General features: G+C 37.8%; 1 protein-coding gene across 8 annotated transcripts in view; it reads right to left on the bottom strand.

Annotated features, from left to right (window-relative positions):
• Positions 1-19,737, bottom strand: part of gulp1 (GULP, engulfment adaptor PTB domain containing 1) — a 55,028-nt gene that overhangs the window by 23,755 nt on the left and 11,536 nt on the right. For 6 of the 8 annotated variants that reach the window (XM_023336604.1, XM_023336608.1, XM_023336605.1 and 3 more), the window contains one exon: positions 6,943-7,020. In XM_023336604.1, the coding sequence (XP_023192372.1) occupies positions 6,943-6,992 (50 nt within the window). In that variant the 5' untranslated portion in view covers positions 6,993-7,020. Of the gene's footprint in view, positions 1-6,937; positions 7,021-19,737 lie in introns of those variants that run through there. The other 2 variants (XM_014468474.2, XM_023336607.1) reach the window with 1 other exon arrangement.

The raw sequence follows: 19,737 nt of genomic DNA, 5'->3' as shown, positions 1-19,737 counted from the left end.
AAAAACCATGAAGCATCTCGGGTTGATCGGGTGAAACAAGCGCGGATCCCCATCGCTCTGCAGATCGAGTTCAACACATCCTGACTCCAATTATTTCAATCTCTTCCTGGGATGTGAGTGTTTCCCTGGAAACGAGGAGCGTCTCTGAGGATTTCCATGTAAAGTTGAAGCCCAAACATGATTAGCGCTCCTTGCTAGCAGAGGAGAAAACTTCAGAACGACCCAACTTCCTGACGGACGGCTACTGGAGAAAACCTTCTAAACTTTCCTGTTTTTGTACTTAAGAAAAAAACTTTAAAAGTTGGCAGGAAATTTGACAATAAGACAAGATAATGATGTGTTAGGGCTGGACAATAAATCAATTACAATATCAATAGACAATTCAGCTGATAGAATATTCAATATGTAGAATATCAACTGAACTCTGATCCAGAACCACACGGCATTCTGGGAGACGTAGGCAAAGGAAAGCATTGATCTGCTCAACCTCTCACCTAGCTAAGCTAGCTTGGTGGCATCAACTCATTCTCTGGCTCTTCAGTTGCCTAGCAACGACCAACTGGGTAACAAGCCGTTTCAGTTCCACTCCCGCCCCCCAACTTTGGTTGCCTAGCAACAAAATGTTGCGTAACTGGCAGAGTTTAAAGTTTCACTTTTTGCCTCAAAACTTCTTAAAAATAAAAAAATAACGTCGTAGAGAGAAAACTGGAACAGGAGAGATTTAAAACAAAAACCTGATCAATAATCATCGATGTGACTGATATGAAATGCTTCTATCATTTTTCATATGATGTATTACGGGAAGACATTATTGCCAATACTTGAAAAAGGCAAAAAAAAAAAAAAACATTTTTAAAAGGTTTTATCACTGTAGTTATGGTCTGTGATTGGTTGGCGATGTCGCTAATTCGTAGTTTGTAATCGGGGAAAAATTATTTACAATATAATTTTATCACAGTGAAAAATGTTAAATATGACACAAAGTATTTATCTTAATTGATTTATTGGTTGATTGATTGATATACCTAAAAGCCGTTACTAAAAATAAGTTGGAAAGCTTTATATTTTATTTTACATTATATAATGTACACTTTATATTATACATTTTTTACAGTTAGTGACATTTTATTTATTATTTATTTCATTGTTTATTTTTTTTTGTTACATTTTATTTTAAATTTTAGAATATATATTTTCTTGAGTTTGTTGTTTTCATCATTTATTTTTATTTGGCTTTTTTAAATTTTAGTTTAAAATATATTTTTTATTTTTGCTGAGTTTGTTCCTTATTTAAGGAAACAGAAACAGCTGGTCCACTTAGGAGAACTTAGCAGCTGAATTACATAAAAGAGACTGAAATTATTTTTTGGATCATTTCTGCAGCAGAAATTCTTTGCACATATTTCATAAAACAGAAACGTATCTACAGTATTTAAAGTTTACAGTAAAAATGTGCTATTTTATGTTTTATCTTCAGTAATATGACATGTTTTTGGTTTTTCCAGGAAACTGAATCAGCCCGGACCAGAAGCTTCTTGCATTCGTGACACGTGTGGCCAGTAAACACGTCTCAGGTCTGCAGACATAAATACAGTCTGAGTCTGGGCCGCGCAGACGGCTTCATCATAATAACAACACGCTGCTGCGCGGCGTCCAGGCGGCTCGGAGCAGCAAATGTTTGCCTGTCAAACTCTGAGGGAAATGGAAACGCAGCGGCACTGGAGCCAATCTGCTGTCACAGTTTTACACCCAGCAGGACGAATTTCAGCTGATTCCACTTCTGCTTTAATTCAAGGAAACAAACACACAACTTTAAAAAAAAACTTTTAAAAAGGGAATTGTTGATGATATTGATATTGATTTATCCAATAAATCTCTTGATCTCAGGTGTGTGTCTGCTTTTATCAATTTGCAACCTGTTGGATTCATTTTAAAGCTTCTTTAAAGACAAATTTGAATTTAAAACGTGTATAATAATGTCTTGACCCTCGTGCAGTACCGCCACGGCCTCCCTAAAGGTTGCGGCCCTCATGTTGAAGACCTCTGACCGATAATGATGTGACAAAGTGTCGCCCCCTACAGCCAATATGTGAGCTGCTGTGAAATAAACCAAAGCATTGATGGGCACAAGAATCTGCTAATAGCAAAGCCAATGTTTTTGATTCTCTTTAATTCATCTTTGCTATCAGTTACTGGTGGATAAAAAACAAAAAAACAATTACCCTGGCAGTGGGTAAGTAAAGCCTGGTGGCCCGCCAGGCTTAATGTAAGCAAAGATTTGTTGCTTTGTTTTCTCTCCTGCAGAAACTCGTTTCAGGTCGTAGTAAATTACGCCCCGGGTTCTGGACTCATCAGTGGCCAATTAAATGTGTGAAAACTGGTTTTCCTGATCCCTCCACCGCTAACGGGTTGAATCCGTCCCGAATGAGACGCCGGTTACGCTTTAATAACTCGTTTACAGCCGACACATTTTCATCACTGCAGCACTTTTCCAGCTCGTTCTAAATTCTCCCAAATTAAATCCAGATGGTGATTCTTCCTCTTCCTGATGATTTAAATGTATCTGCATCATTCTGCAACATTTGTTGTTTTTACTTTGTAGCGGATTCCCCCTGAAACTTCAGTCCAAATGAGACAACGAATGAAGCCTTGGATAAAAACTCCCAGTAATGGCGTCTCTTCCAAGCGTTAAACTGAGTCTTACTCTAATCTCTCTTTAGCTAATCCAAAATGCATTTCCCCATAATCCCAATAACATTACGCTACACAAGCAACAATTTTATATCAGGGATTATTTCTTAAATTTTGGAGGACTTAAGCTAGTTATCTTAGAGAAATAATGGCTACAGTGATGTGCAGCTGTTTGCTTCCTGAACAAAAACTTTGCTTCTGCTTAAATGCCATCCAAATATCTTCAAGGAGCTCCAGTAGCAGTCAGTGTTACAATAAATCTGCCTCTGACTGAAGATGGTGATGACTTGCTAACGGGTAAATATCCAGGCAGCAGAGACGATATTCCACAGTAACACGTCTGCTGATCCACCTCCTTTGCTTTAAACGGCCGTCTGGTTGGAACGATGCTGGAGTAGGGGATCCCATTATGGTCAATGTTATCCTCTGTGATTTGACGGTCATAGTTCAGGCATTGTTTGAGCTCTTATTATGCTAATCAGTTGTAAAATGAATGCCACAGTTATGCGAGTGCTGCCGTTACCAATAAATTTACACAGAAATGTCAAAACGTGCACAGAAGCATAGACACTATTTAGACAGCTTGATTTGAGAGCTAATTACAAAACATTTTGATTAAAAAAAGGTTGAGCAACTTCAAATACCCAAAATAATTAAGACACATAAACAGCATGTGCAAAATGATTTTTCCTGGAAAAATATAACAAATTCAGCTTGTTATCAAACTTTTTTTTTTTTTACCCCTCCAGGGTCTTTTTGTGGCTCTAGTGTCCCTTATATGACAGCAGGCTGACAGGAAACGGGGAAGGAGAGGGGGGAAGACATGCGGCAAATGTCACCGGGTCCGGGAGTCGAACCCGCGCCGGCCGCGTCGAGGACTCAAGGCCTCCAAACGTGGGTCACGCTCACCGCTACGCCACCACGGCACGGCCTTATCAAACATTTTGAATTAAAGTTTGAACCAAAAAGAATCTAACTCATGTGACTGAGTTCATTTTTAATGTTTCCTCCTGATCCTGCTTGATAAATTATTTCCCACTCTGCTGTAAAAGTGCCGAGTCGTTCTGTTTCTGTTATTGTGACGAGGATTTCCAGCTCAGGTTTACGTTTTAAAGAGGAAACCCAACAGAAGCTGAAAGGTTCAGACATCCTTAGAAGTCAGAGTTACATAGAAAGAGATGAAAAAGACAAATGAAAATGTCTTTTTCCTCACTTTCTTATCGCGTTAACAACCCGCTGACTGATCTGGGGAGACGATACCATCAGGAGACGATTAATTATCAGAGGAACTGATTGTTAAATGGAGCAGGAATCACCAGAAGGCTTGTCTGCACAGACTAAGAATTCATGAAGCTGCAGGAAACCCAGAGAAAGTAGCAAAGCTTTGATCTTATTGATTTTATTATCACTTTGCTTTTTTGTGCCTTATGAGCTTCCGTAGTTCCTTCTTTCAAAATCACCTGTAAAAAACTCTCTGCTTATAGTTAACTCTTGTTAACTACCTGTCAGTAAAGACTTTTAAAATAAATATGGATGCTTTAATCACAACTTCTGAAGTGCTGTCCAAATACGGCGTCACATTCCTGCAGAAAATTATAATGAGTGTATTAACCAATCACATTTATCCGTGGTAAAATCCAACCATCGATCTGAACGCTCTTGAAATTTGGAGAAACATGACCTAGATTCAAAGTGTAGAGAAATTTCAGGATGAGATAGATGAAGAAGAATTAACAGGTGAGAATGTATGGCATTGCATTCCTGCCAAAAACCAGGAAGTGAACGCTCTAACCAATCACAACAGTGCATTTATTGATTGTAGCCACATTTCCATTTATTCGAAATAAAGCCTCTCATCTATCTCAAAATTTGGCCTAACAGAAGAAACAGGAGAGATTTTCTCTGTGAAATGGTCAGAGCTCTGCCAGCAGCAGGCGCTGCTTTGTGATGCTCTGTGGCAACTCATTCAATTTTAGTTTTATCAACATGACTCTTCTCTTAATCCAGTCTGGATTCAATCATCGGTAAATTTCTATGAACTGATCACTGAACGGGTATTTGTTTTTTTTTCTGTCTTATTTTGTTTCGTGGATCAACCAATCGCAGCCAAAACGAGACAAATCGTTCATATTTAGTGGCTGTGTACGAAATTAATAAAAATAAAAAAAGAATTAGGGGAAAAGTTATGTACATATTTGTCATGTTGGGTTTCCTCATCACCACAATGCATGAATATTTTTCCTTTGTGACCAACAGGCACAGAAACAAAATGAAGATTTCTTCAATCTGCATCTTCAGTCCAAGATGGCAGAAATCCTGGTGAGCCATTAAGGAAACTTATGTTCATTTGAAATGAATATAAATGTGATTTGTTTGACCTTTACAGGCAGGTTTGTTGACTACAGCTGGGCTCTGCGTGTCACCGACCATTTAAACCAGCTGGGCATCCCGTACAGATACTCAACGTCTTTACACGACACGGATCAGGATTCAGACGCCTGAGCAACACAAACCTCTGGTTTTATCTTCTCCTACACGCAGTAAAAGAAGATCAACACTAGGCTGTCGCAATAAACCAATAAATCAAAATAAGCTCATTAATTTCCATTTGCATGATTTATTGTTTTTCTCTTTTTTACAAAAAACTGGATGATAAAAGTTTTCAGTTTGCTGCTTTGGTCTCAATTAAACCTGTTTTGAAGGATAATTTTATTTACATGATATTCATAATTCATTTTATTTGCTGTTTCTGTTGTATTTATTCTGTACATTTAAAATGTCTCCCAGTTCCAGTGTTAAATGTTTATTAGTAATGAATGTTTATTGATCTTTCAGAATGTGTTCTTGCATTTTATGCCATTATATTTATATTACTCTAAAATGGTCTCAAAACAACAATATTATCATTTCTCACAGTAACTTCTGGGAAAATTTATGGTTCAGTTGTGATCATGAGAGGCCTAATAAACACCTTCCTGTAACCAGCAGACAGAAAAACACACAGAGTTGGTAAAAGAAGCTGTGGGCGGCAAATTTAAATTTTTTCTAAATTTAATAAAAATGTGAAAACTCAATAAATAACAAAGTACACGATCTTAAAACAAAGGAAATAGTCTGATTTTGCAAATCATTTCAAATAGGAAACATGAAAATGATCTCAGGTTCTCAGTATCGGGAGCAGGATGCAAGTCGCTACTGAGGGTTGCCGTGGTAACCCGTGCATGTAGCATGCTATATGCATATAGCTGTCAGCATACTTCAAATGTTTATCACAGCATAATAAAATAAGTTTTGCAACCAAACAGACATCAGTGAACGAGAAACGAGAAAAAAAATAACTTGAAGTTACAAACTAATTTACAAAACTGACAGCAGTGTTGATCACAATGTCCTCAACTCTCAATCAGATGTAATCCCTCCAAATGAGACAAACTAATCCAGATAAGGGATTTCCTAGAACCTTACATTTTCATAAGAACTGAAGTTCTATTTAGCGTCCAAAGGGCAAATAAATACGGTCGTTTCTGTCAGCAGTCGTTTTGACTGCTGGGCATTTTGCGCTGTTCCAGTTAAATCTTTCCAGCCATGTGAAATAAAAACAGATTCTAGTTTTCAAAGAGTATTGCTGTGTTTGTACAGATAAATTCAATAAACGCCACATGTGAAAATCAGATGTAGCTGCAGGCATCAGGAGTCAAAATGGAGTTAAACATAAATCCTGATCCAGTAAAAATCACTGGACATTTGTGATTTATTTACTATAACATTCTAATCAAAGCATTAAAATTTGGTTAATAAAAGATAAATAGTTCATGCTTTTGATTTTTGGATTTTTTTAATGTGAATTTTTAAAAATATCTCTGCATCAATATCTATGTATATAAAGACTGACACTCTACAAAAACGTTGGTTGGCTTTCTTCTGTTAAATAAAATATTGATATTTGACAGCAGGAGGAATTTTCTTATCCTTCCTGCTGAAGCGTCTTTCCCCACCAGTTTGAAACCAAAGCAGAGTTTGGATCTTCTGCTGTGATATTTATCTGCAGAATAAATCCTTCAAAGAAGAAAGAAGAAAAGTCGCCAACACGCATTCCTGTTTCTCCAGAGCCGATAAATAAAATGTCACCACTCCCCCATCCAGACAGACTCCGTTACGCCCCCTGCTGTCCGCTGACAGAACTGCCATGTGAATCGTTCTGAACAGGAATCAGAGTTCGGTTTGATGAAGTGTTGACTGGAGATACCTTACTGTTGCTGTGGACCGCTGATGCTCAGGACTCCAGCTTGTGCTTCACTCATCGACGCGCTGAGAGACGCTCATGGCCTTCTGCAGAGACGGAAACAAAAACTTTCACACAGCTGAAAACTTTCATTTGAGTTAAAAACTTATTTCCAGCCGGTAAACAGCATAAAAGATGTCAGACGTTTAAATACGGTAAGATTACTGTCTCTTTAAGTAATCCTGGGAATCCCAGATGATGATGTCATGATGCTGTGAGCTTCTGATAGGTTAATTCATAACGTCAGAGTAAAACTCACACAACTAATGCACAATTCATCACAAGTCAAGTTCAGTTTTTCAGGTCCAATTTTCAAACACTAAAAATAACCAAAAACAAAAACTGAAATTGGGAAAACATTTTTGTTAAATGAAATAAATAAAAACAATAATTAAGGTGGAAAAACTGGAACTAATTGGAACCATTGTGTGTTGATAAAACTAAAACATACGGAAATTATACATATAATATCCGTCGTTTTTGTGTTTATGAATCTATTTAACCTTTTTGAAAAGTTTTTTATTTCATCTTTTTTGAGTAATTATTACCAAATCGATGTTTACATAGCGACAATACTTTGACCATTTTAAATTCTGCACCTAAAGATGAACCATATTATGAAAAAACTAAAAGTATGATTAAAAACTAAACAATAGTTAACAGATAACCAATAAAAACTAACAAATACGCTAAAAACTGCCTAAAACTTTTGATCAGTAACAACTAGAACAGCAGCTCTCTGAGACGTAATCCCTCTGAATCAAACAAACTAATCCAGATTAGGGTTTTCCTAAAACTGTACATTTTTAGCCAACATAGAGCAGATCAAACATTCATTTCTACCTGTTTGGTCAATTAGGAGTCATTTTGACTGCAGGGAATTTTTAACTGTTCTAGTTACATTTTTCCAGTCAGATAAAATAAAAACAGATTTCAGTTATAATAATAATAGATACATAATATAACAATAAATTCTTGCTTTCTATCTGCAGGCCAGTTCTGATTTTTCTGAGTTATTACACTACAGCAGTAAAATCCAGACAGATTTGGTCTCACTAAACGTTGTTTCCGTCGGTAACAGATGGGCAGAACATGGAGTAAAATGCTAAAAGCATCGTGTGGCGGTCAATCAGCTTGATTGATTTTAAACACAGCGCTCATTAGAGTTTATGCCTGGCTTTCTTAATGCCACTGAATGTCGCTGGACGTCGGCCAAAGCCGATAAAAGCGTCTGTCCTGCAGAAGATGTGGGACGTCGTCTCATTTTATGGGACAAAACGTCCCAACAGGGACATTTGGTCAACATGCTGCAGAAACAGAGGTTCAAAAAACAAATGTGGAAATATTCAGGCAACATTTCAAAACACACAGGTTTTCCACAGATGAGTAAAAAAAATCAGCAATTTAGTTACAAAAGTGACCTAAGAGACATCAAAGGATGGATATTCATCAGTTTGTTTATGGTTACTATGAAAGATTTCTTATAAGAATTTGGATTTTTGACAATAAATTCCAACTAATGATGTTTGAAACCCCAAAAACTGCCTGAACGGTTGTAATTATGTTTGAAGTTTAGCTCATGTTTTGTTCCATCAGAGCATCAATAAATATTAAAACATTTCAAAATAAAATTAAATGCAGTTACTGCGTAAAATAACCAGTGGTGGACATCGCTAACTGAAATGTTAGCTGTGCTAACCCCAAAGCACTAATCATAAACATTAGCATTAGTGTAGCGCTAATGCTAAAGTGCTACATGAACATGCCATTTAACCAGAGCTAATGCTAAAAGGCTATACCAACATACTATGTAGCTAAAGCTAATGCTAAAAGGCTATACCAACATACTATGTAGCCAAAGCTAATGCTAAGGCGCTAAATTCAACCAAGTCAACAGCCACCAGGTGGGATAAACTGAGTCCATTAAATGTCTGCAAAACTTTTTAATATTCTGCTAATTTGAAAGAAACAATTAGTTTTTTCTGTGTTCCATAACCAAAACTTCAACGCAGATGTTGGACTTTATTCAACTGAACATTTCCAAAACAGCAAAGTAAATTAGTGCTTCAGAATTTCTGTGGGAAAATTTATTTAGCGGAAGCTAAATGTGCTAATCGCTGTCAAAGTTTAAAAAAGTAATAAATAAGAAACAACTCCATGACTGCAGCCCACCAGAGGCAGTAACTGTACAATAAAAATACATATTAATAAATAACAATAAATACTCTTACTGTTGTGTAAAATGGACCACTAAGTAACCTCTAATTTACAACAAAGTAAAAAAACAAACAAATTTCTCCTTTATTATTAGGAATAAATAATAAAACATACATAATTCTGATAATCATAACTGGCCTGAAACAGGAAGAGTTCAGTTTAATGTGTCCAGAATAAAACAGATAAACTGTTAATCAAAAGTTTCACTCATTTAATCCGGATAATTTTAATCTTGTTGAGGTTTCTGAGCCGTCGGTGTTTAATAAAGAAACAAACTCATTGATCAGATGTGGACAAAATAAAAAATCAAATGTATGATTTATGTTTTTACTGAGAATCCAAAAGCAAACCCGTCACTTCAGAAAATATCTGAGTGGGAAGAAAAAACCCACAGTGGAGACGAAACAGTTTGAAATAAGTTAAGACAAACTTTTCTATTTCATGAAGCCCTGCAGCGTTTCCAAGGTTTTCCTGCAAATGCCTCGCAGAGATTAATTTAAAAGTGCAGAAAAGAGTTCAGAGGAACTTTAAATGTAGAAGATTCTGCAAATTCATGCTTGGTTTGCACTCATTAATATTCTAAAAGCAAAAACAAGAAAATGCTGAGAAGCAGAACGTGACGAGGCGAGGAATCAGAAATCAGAGTTCTGGCTTTAAGTTTCTGTTTTCAGCACAAACAAACCTGAGACCCGACGTGAAAACGTTTCTGCAGATGGATTTTCTTTTCCCAACAACAGAGCAGAGGGGAAAAGCAAACAACGGTCACTCCTACTGAAGCCTCAGCTTCGGTTTCATAACTCAGGAAAATGATTTTTCAGGCTCCGCTGAGAAAAATTAAATCCAATCGATTCTGATGTTTGGAAATCAAACCGAAAGCAAGAAGAGAGAAAAACAAAAACCGAATCTAAAACACAACTACTAAGCAAACATTGATCAAAAGTAAAGACAGAAACATAAATAAACAAGAAAGTAATGATTAATCGTGATTACTGAAATAATCCTCAACTAATTGGTAATTGATTAATCGTTAACTGGAGCAAACAAACTTTAAAAAGACAATTTACTGAAAAAAACATGTTCAGAGTCAAGACAGAATAAAAATATAAACATTTTGTTTCTAATATTTTTCATAACTCAAGAAACAGATTTTTCAGCCTCCAATGAGTAAAATTCTGATGTTTGCGAATTAAACCGAAAGATGATTTTATCAGTTCAGCATCTGCGTCCTGTTTGGTAAAAACTGATCAACTGAAGTCCTTCAGGATGTTTGCAGGAAATTCTGCTGAAGCAAAAGTTTGTGGCGCATTTGTGCAGCGAGGCAGAAAGTCGACTCTTCCAGGAATGACTCGGAGGGTTCTGCATGAACTCGGCTCCCGCCTGCCGAGTGAACAAAACGACAACAAAAACTATCGATTTCTCTGCAGCAACAAAAATACTTCAGAAAAGTTATGGATAAATAATATATTTAGGAGAGATAATGTCAGTTTCTGGTGATGATTGGATCCAAGATGCATTTCAGACTGAAAAATGTAATGAAAATAATGAAACAAGGAAATCACAAAGCAAGTTAAATACTGGGAGCTCGATTAATCTGATTAATCGTGATTAATTGATTACTGAAATAATTGTCAACTACTTTAGTAATCAATTAATCGCTAAAAACAGGCAACTTGCTGAAGGAACAACACAGTTGGTTCAGTAATGAAGCGCAAAAAATTTATACTAAGAAAAGACGGATCAAAAAAGTAACGACAGAAAGGCTAAAACATAAATAAACGAGAAAGTAACGATTAATCGTGATTAATCGGTAACTGGAGTATACACAGACTCAAAATAAGGTGTTTGTTAAAAATATTTTAAAGTAATCAAGTCAAAATTGTATAAACATATAAGCATTTTGCATTTAAGATAAAGAAACATTTTTGTCTGTGAAACTGGTGGAAAAGTTTTAGCTTCACCTGATTCTGATTTACTAAAGAAATTCTGCATTTTGGCAATAAAATGTTTATTTTCTCAACTTAAAGAGGAATTGATTTGTTTATTTAAAATATTTCTAGTATAAAAACAGCTTAAGAGGTAAAAAAAGGAATCTGTAGATTTAGTCATTTTTAAATCAGATTAATTGATTAATCGACTTTTAAAATAATTGCTAGTTGCAATTATCAGTGGTTGGAGTGTGAATATAAAATGTGAATTCCTTGCCTTCCTGCTGCCATCTAAAGCAGCGAGCGCTAACACACCATGAAGGATTCAGACACCCAGTCCGCCAGCTTCTTCCCACCGCCGCCCTGAAAGCTGATGCGTCCTGATTCTGAGCGCTGCGGGCGTTAAGATGCACGCCGCGGCACGCCGACTTCTCCACAAAACCCTCGACATCTGCCGGGCGCAGGCAGAGCGCTGACCCTCAGGAAGCAGAGCCAGCCGGAGCGCCTTATCTTCCTCCTCCAGCCTGAGCGCAGCTGCCCACATCCTGCTGCTCAGCAACTAGGCAGTTAGCAACAGCTTCAGCAGCGCTACACGCTAACGAAGGGCTAGGTTAGGTCAATACGTAGGGTGCCAAAACTTTCTTCAGCTGAGCAGAAGCTGAAGCTACTGAAGAGGAACGATGTAGAGTCAGTTACTCCAGCTGGACATAAGAGAACAGGCCCAAAATCTGGACCTGAACCTTCAGAGCCACATAAAAACGGTTACAAAGTCGGCCTTCTGTCACCTGAAGAACATTAACAGGACTAAAGGACTCAGCAATGTAAAAGCTCAAAAAATCAACTTTAAAATACTTCAGTTAGTTTAGCACCAAAATAAATGAAAGATCTGCTGTTTTACCAGCTTTTCAGATCACAAATGAACTAGAAAGCAGAAAAAACCCTGAAGTGATTTGAAACTGTTTGCAGAACCAAAATGATGATGAATCTTCCAAAACAGAGGAGCTGCTGTTTCATTTCACCAACATCCTGACTGATGATACCATAAAATTTCACATTAATTTCCTAACAACAGAAATTTTCTTTCCATGAGAAATTAAATAAAGTAAACCTGCCAACCAAACAGGACAGAATATATTCATTTATTACCAGAACACGATGCAGATTCTTGTGTTTTCTAAAATAAATCAACTTTCCTCTGAAGCAATTAGAAGCAGAAAACCTTCTGAGATTTATTCACCCAGCAGAAAATACGCTGCATTTCTCATCTGAGTCCCAGCATGCAGAAATTATCTCCAAGCAGAGCGAGGAAAGTGAAAACGCACGCAGCTATTCATAAACACATACACTGTGCCCCAGCATGCGTCCTGAAATACATTATTATTATTATTATTAACAGAAAACAGAATGAAATGTTCATATCTGTGAGTCTGAGGACGAGTTTTCTTTTGTCGAGGCGAAAAAGGAAGAAATTCTGGAGAAAATTGAGTTTAGTTTGTGATGAATAAAAAGCCGACGTGTGAAAGGAGGAGAGTAAATGGAAGCTGCAAACCGAGTTGTTATCATTACGTAACTTTCTGCGTCTCAGAGGAACCTTTCCAGCCGTTTTTCCGCTCCTCTCCTGACCCAGTTCAACCATTAACCGCTGGTCCGTGTCGGCCGCGCCGCTCCGGACCGACGGGGAATTAATCGGATTTCTCTGCCGCTGCAGGCGGGCGGGAACGTTGCCTGACAAGCAGAGGCAACGCGGGATTTGGATTATTGATAAAACATCAGCGGCACACCAGGAGAACTCAACGTTTCCCCGACTGATCAGGAAAACAAATAAACCGGAGCAGAATGAACCGGCAGCCATCCGGTCAGGAGGTCAAGGCGTCCTGGAAACGTTTAGCAGCTGAAGGAGAAAACGGGAACAAATGTTTCCAGAAGCAACTGCAGGCAAATATCAACGGCTTCCTATGTCAACAAAGTCACAACATTTGTTGCTTTTTTTAAAAAAAGTCACTAGATCTGCTGCCAGTTGCTCATTTTTTCTACAAAAAGTCAACAGATTTGTTTTTTTTTAAGTTGCTGAATTTTTAGTCAATTTTTTAAAAAAAGTTGATAAGATTTGTTGTTTGTTTTTTTTTTAAAAAATGCTAATTTGTCGTCAGTCACTCTACTGAAAAAAAGCTTAGATTTATTTCTATTTTTTAATTTAAAAAATAGCAAATTTGTTGCTAATCGCTTTAGTGAAAGTTGCAAGATTTTTCATGGGTTGCTTTACTGAAAAAAGTTGCCAGATTTGCAGCTGGTCAATGTTTGGACAAAAAGTTGCTTCATTTGTTGCTAGTCACATTTTTAGAAAAATCTGCCAGATTTCACATCACATTTACAGGTTTTATTCCCCCGTTGCAGAGCTAAAGTGTCTCTCAAGCCGTCTTTCTCCTGAAGAGTGAAACCTCTTCCAGCTTCGTCTTTTAAGACAAATCTCCTGGCAATTTCAGAGTCCGGCGCTTAAACGGGCCACGGGCCAGAACCATCTGCCAGGTCGATCCGTCTCTGTCAGCAAACTGTGACAGCAAACAGCCTTGAGGGTAACTAAGCTGGCATCTTCAGGCTCCTGCCAGCTTCATCTTGATTTAGCAGGTCGTCTCTGAGGTTTGGGCTGAATTTAAACTGAAAAACGACCTGCAGTGCCGTCTGTTGCTAATTATGAAGACAAGAGGCAGAAAAAGGCGATAATAACCAAAAACGATGCAGAATCTGCAGCTGATCGAACTGGGAACTGCTTTCATCGAGTCCAGATGACCGAAATAATCTCAAATCTGAGCAAGACATAAATCTTTCATCTACAGGTGTGTTTGAATCCTGGATCTTTTCTCCTTAGTGTTTTCTGAGGCTTGATGCTCAACTCTGTGCTGAAAACCGATGATTGTTACCTTATTGTTCATGCTACAACTAAATGAAATCAGACTTCTGTGTGAACGGTTGTTCACATCCCCAAAGTGAAACTGCAGAAGTTATTGAACGTTGCTAGAGTTGTCGCTTTTTTGAAAAACGTTTAGATTTGTTGCTGCTCACTTTTTTGAGAAAAGATTTCTGTAAGTGAATGTGAATCAAACACAGTTACTATGTGCAGTTAGTTGATGCAAAGCGACTCGTTAAGTAACCGACGTCCTGAAGAATCCTGTTTCAAATGAGAAACTTTTTCAAGAACAATATTTGTGTTTGTGATGCCAAGTTGTAATAATTTTTTTAACATAATTTATATCGTTATCACAATAGCAGCACCACAAAATATCACAATAAAAGTCCAAATCCATATCACCCACCTCAATTTGTGGGTGTTTATTTTTATTTTCTAAACTATGGAAGCACATTTCTGCCATAAAATAAAAAATAAAAGCCAAACAGAAACTCAAATTTTGGAAAATAAAAGTCATATTTTGACTTTCTAAGTTATCACTATGAGCCAGAAGACCAACAGACTCCTCTGGATCGACACCACAGATTTTACAGTAAAACCTTGTTCTTTATAGATTTATTTGGTGCCAAACGGAGTAAAATCTGGTCCTGATTTGCCTCCATGCTTTTTGTCGGGAACAATAAGAGGAATTCAGAGCTAAAAATATGCTGGAAAGTTCTCATGTCCAAGGAGGAACCGTTCTCCAGAACATGGATTTGAAGACAATCCTCCCTCTATCAGTGAAGATCACCCAGATTTTCCATCAAACTGAGCCACTCTGTGTGATTTAAGGCAGGAATTTCTTCCATATTAAAAGCATTTCTTAGTTTCTGTCTGACAAACTGAAGCTGCTCGGTCAGCTACCCATGGCTCTAAAGCTAACCCAAAAAGTCGACATGTGACGGCTGTTTTCTGAAGTTATCATCCAAACTCGCTCCGTGTTCTCCTGGGAGCAGAACCTTCCTGTTGGCCCGGTAGATAAATGCTTTCAGGACCCAAACGGATCGATGCTGGGAACTTCTGCCGCCGTCTGAAGATGTTAATTGGCTCATTTCTCAGCATTTTGTGAACAGTTCATGAATATCTCAGAGCAACGGGCGGAGGTTTGAACTCCCACATCGGAGGAAAAAGTCAGTCACAATACGAAGGAAAGCACAATTAATTATAGTTAAAGGATCTGAAAATATCTAAATTTACCTCAGCTGTGCAAAAACAATACAGGATTTCCAACTACTACTGCTTAATAAATAATAGTGAATCTGAAATAGAAAGGTCAAAGGTCATTTAATAGCTGTAAGGTGCCAAAACCACCCTGGAACCTTTGTATTCACGTTGTTTCTGGTACACCCATAAATCTGACGCACAAACAGCATCTGTAACAACAACAATGGACGACAAAGCCGCATCTCTCGGCCAACAGGGAGTTAAAATCTGCTTCTGATTGGAATCTGGAAAAGATTGTTGTTGTGTTTAAGTTGTGCTAACAGGACTAGCCTATCAGCAAAGCTATGCTAGCCTAAAGTAGCATCTCAATGCTAAAAATGTAGCACAGATGCTAAGTGTACATTTCTAAAGAAACTCCATTAAACACTGGAAACACTTTGCTCCAGTCTGATGGTTGGAAAACCTAAAAACTGATTTAAAAACAGTAAATATCTTTGTTGATGAGCTCATATTTCTATTTATTCAATCATTTAGCATCAAAAAGGTTTTCTTTCTTATTTCGTTGGTAAATCGTTTTCAAACCATTAGTTAAAACACTCTTAAATTAGGGGAAGCAAAGGGTGCTAAATGTTTTTAATATTAGCAAAACTTATTTTTGAATTGAAAATGTTGCTCATTTTGTTGGTTCATAACTTGCAATTAATTCATTAAAGACCCTAAAATCAACTCAATTAAAAGTTTTAAATACGTCCACCACTAGTTAACAGGCGCCTGCTTGAAGTGGTGGCCACTGCTAGCTAAAAAGCTAACTGTGCTAACCGTAAACAACTAATGGTAAACATGAGTTCTGCTAACGCTAAAGCGCTATGAACACATAATGTTTAGTGGAAGCTAATGCTAAAGAACTTATAGATGCAGAAAATAACAGAATGTATCTGAAAAAATTTATTTAGGGGAAGGTAAATATTTTTAACGTTAGCAAAACCGCTAAAGCAGTAAGCTAAAATTAGCTCCTTTGTTAGCATATTAGCCAGTAGCTCCAGAGCAGCAAAAATAAAGAAAGGTGATGCTGTAGGTTCATTTGTGTGAAACCTGGTGATGATTCATCAGTAAACACATTAAATGAACATGTTTGTTAAAACATTTTGTCAGCAAAACATCCAGATTTACAGAAAATATTCCATAAAACTTCAAACTGTGCTTTTCCCTTTGGTTTCAGCGCTCTTTAGAAACGGCTGAAGGGAAAGTGAAGCGTCTGCCATTTCTGATTCATTTCATTATGAAGATCCAAAGAGCTGCATTTGTTCCTTTGAATAAATTCACTCTAAGAGAAATAAATAACTATATATACATATATATTCTGCAAACATGTACAGAAAGAAACAGCGTAAGTAACTGGAGATGAATGGACGCCTCAGAGCGTTACAGAAATCAAATTGTTTTATTTATGCCGCTCTGGGAAACGCTCTGGGACGACGCGCGAACCTCAGCCTGATCCCGAGGCGCAAATCTCAGCCTGATCCCGAGGCGCGAACCTCAGCCTGATCCCGATGCGTGAACCTCAGCCTGATCCCGATGCGTGAACCTCAGCCTGATCCCGAGGCGCGAACCTCAGCCTGATCCCGACGCGCGAACCTCAGCCTGATCCCGACGCGCAAACCTCAGTCTGATCCCGACACGCGAACCTCAGCCTGATCCCAATGCGTGAACCTCAGCCTGATCCCGACGCGCAAACCTCAGCCTGATCCCGACGCGCGAACCTCAGCCTGATCCCAAGGCGCGAACCTCAGCCTGATCCCGACGCGCGAACCTCAGCCTGATCCCGACACGCGAACCTCAGCCTGATCCCGACGCGCGAACCTCAGCCTGATCCCGACACGCGAACCTCAGTCTGATCCCGACATGCGAACCTCAGCCTGATCCCGAGGCGCGAACCTCAGCCTGATCCCGAGGCGCGAACCTCAGCCTGATCCCGATCCCTGCCAGGAGCATCAACCCAAACTGAAGCCTTACACAGAAAAGCGATCCTGCAGGGAAGCTGTAAACATCGTCCCTGCTGAGCATCGATCTCGTTTTTCATCTGAAAGATACACAGGATATTTCAAGTATTTCTATTTCTAAGGATTTTCTTCAAAATTCAGGCGTTTACAGACGCGAAGATCAGCGGAAAATCCATAAATCATTTCATTCCCTTCATTTTTGGAGATTAGCCGATACTTAAGAGAGAAACCGATCTAACCTGCCGATCATTTGATGCCGATGTGTAAAAAAATGAAGAATTTCCTTATTTGTACTGAAGCAGAAATTTGGTACAAATAAGATGCTCAACTTTCCTAATTTTAACACAACATTGTGAAGGAGTTCTGATAAAATTACAACTTATTTTCATGTTTTATTAATTTATTCTCATATTTTACTTTATTTTTTAATATAATGACTTTTGTATTATTACGATTATCCACACATTACGACTTTATTCTCATATATCTCGACTTTCTAGTATTTCTATTATTACTCTGACTTTCTTGTACTGTTCCAACTGTTACGACTAATCTAGTATTATTCCCACTTTATTCTCGTAATATGACCACTATTCTCGTATCAGTGCGATTTAATCAGCATATTACGACTTTATGACAGAAAATAACCGACAGCTTCAGGTTCAGAGAGCCGTCAAACATGTCAGAGTGGATTTTAATAAATCAGTTCAGGGGCTAAAAATGACCCAAAAGCTGCATTTTGGCTGGTGGACCATCCTGCTGTAAACCATCTAAAGAAAAATATTAGAAACATATTCCCAACCTTGATCTGATTCTGAGCCGTAAGAGTTAATAAATCTTATGCTTCTTAAGGAAAACCAACAAACCGACACTGTGGTCCAAAACGAAGCATCAGAAACAAAAAGCTGCTTCAAACCCAAACAGAATGAATGTAATGAGTCTAAATAAATCCAATTAGTCTGAATGTGAGTGATCTTTATGAGAGAGGCTTTCCGACTGATAGTAAAAGAAGGAAAGAATAAAACGAGGTGTTTACTCTGCAGCTCTGCCTGCGAGTCGGAGATAATGCAGCCTGAAAATTGGAGCGAGAGAAGAAATCATCGTCTGAGAAACACCAAGAAACCCACAGAAGTGCTGCCAGTTTGCTTCCCAGTGCAGCCATGTTGGATAAAGGAAAACGTTCCTTGCTGAGAAATTAATGGCGCTCATCAAGGAATAAAAGAGCCGTAAAGCGCCGAGCCGTTCTCAGCGGCTCGGGGGGAAATTAATGGACAGGACGGGAGTTTTGCACGCCGCTGATGTTAAATGTACGCCAAATCTCATGAATAAAACAGAAATGTCTCCGTCTAATGTTCCCTTTAAATGAATTTTACGCCCATCAACCAGGGCTCTTCATCATGCCAGATGTGCTCCTCTTCATCTTCTGACCAGGAAGCATTCAGACTATCACACGCTGCAAAGCTGAGCGATAAAACTCACAAACTTTCTGTTTCACTAATTTTATTCATTATTTCACAAACTTCGCAAAATGACCTCGAAATATCCATTATTAATATTATTCCACTCATTTTAAATAAATAAAAAAAGAAATAAGAAAATAAACAATAATCTAATAATATTAAACCAGAATTCCATAATTAAAGGTTTATTCCAAATAAATACTAATTTAAAACTAACAAATCATTGAAATTCAACCAGCCATGCAGTTATATTTTAAAACTGTGTTTTTGTGATGGTTTAAGTAAAAAAATATTAGCTTGGATAATTTCACCAAACATCCTGAAATAAATTTTGTTCCCCAATAAAAACAAAATTCTGTCACATGAACTAAAAAGAAAAATAAAAGTTTTTTGATTCTTTTGGACAACAAACAAACTGAATAAAAATGTTGTTTAAAATTGTCAAGCTTATTTCCACAGCAAAATCCTGACACTTATAGCGCCCCCTGCTGTTTGTCATCATAGAAACTGTCTGTTTTTAGATGAAGGTGTGGATAGAAACACTGTAAGGGAGCAAAGCTTCAGAGTATTAAAGGTGAGCAGAGTCAGCAGTCTTCCTGCTTCGCTGAAATTAAACAGGAAAGTCTTTGTTCTGTATGCAGAACCCGGTCAGAACCAGAGCATCAGCAGTAAACTCCTGCTGTGAAACAAATACAGAGGGAGCCATTTTGCTTTGCTTCACTGTCTTCATGCTGGAGTGTTTCTCCACCCAAAGTTACATCCTGGTCATAATTTAACGTCCGTCACAGAATTATTTTAGATTGAAAGTAAAGTTTTTGCCAACTCAAAGGAAGAAAGAGTAGAAAGTAAATACGCCAGGTTCTAAAATTATTCAAATTTAACCAAAAGGGACGAAAATCCAATGATTCCAAACAGAATTAGCTGCGTTTCCATTAACCATAAAATTGTGAAAAGTACAAAAATTAATTCATGTCATGAAACGACAATTATGAAGATAAAACAAACTCACATTTTTGATAAAAGATTTGGCGCCAGGATGAAGCATTTCTTTTTT

Source organism: Xiphophorus maculatus, chromosome 7 (genome assembly GCF_002775205.1).
Source record: "Xiphophorus maculatus strain JP 163 A chromosome 7, X_maculatus-5.0-male, whole genome shotgun sequence".
Lineage (NCBI taxonomy): Eukaryota > Metazoa > Chordata > Actinopteri > Cyprinodontiformes > Poeciliidae > Xiphophorus > Xiphophorus maculatus.
The sequence above is the reverse complement of the archived record's forward strand: the minus strand, read 5'-3'. Positions and strand labels throughout refer to the sequence as shown.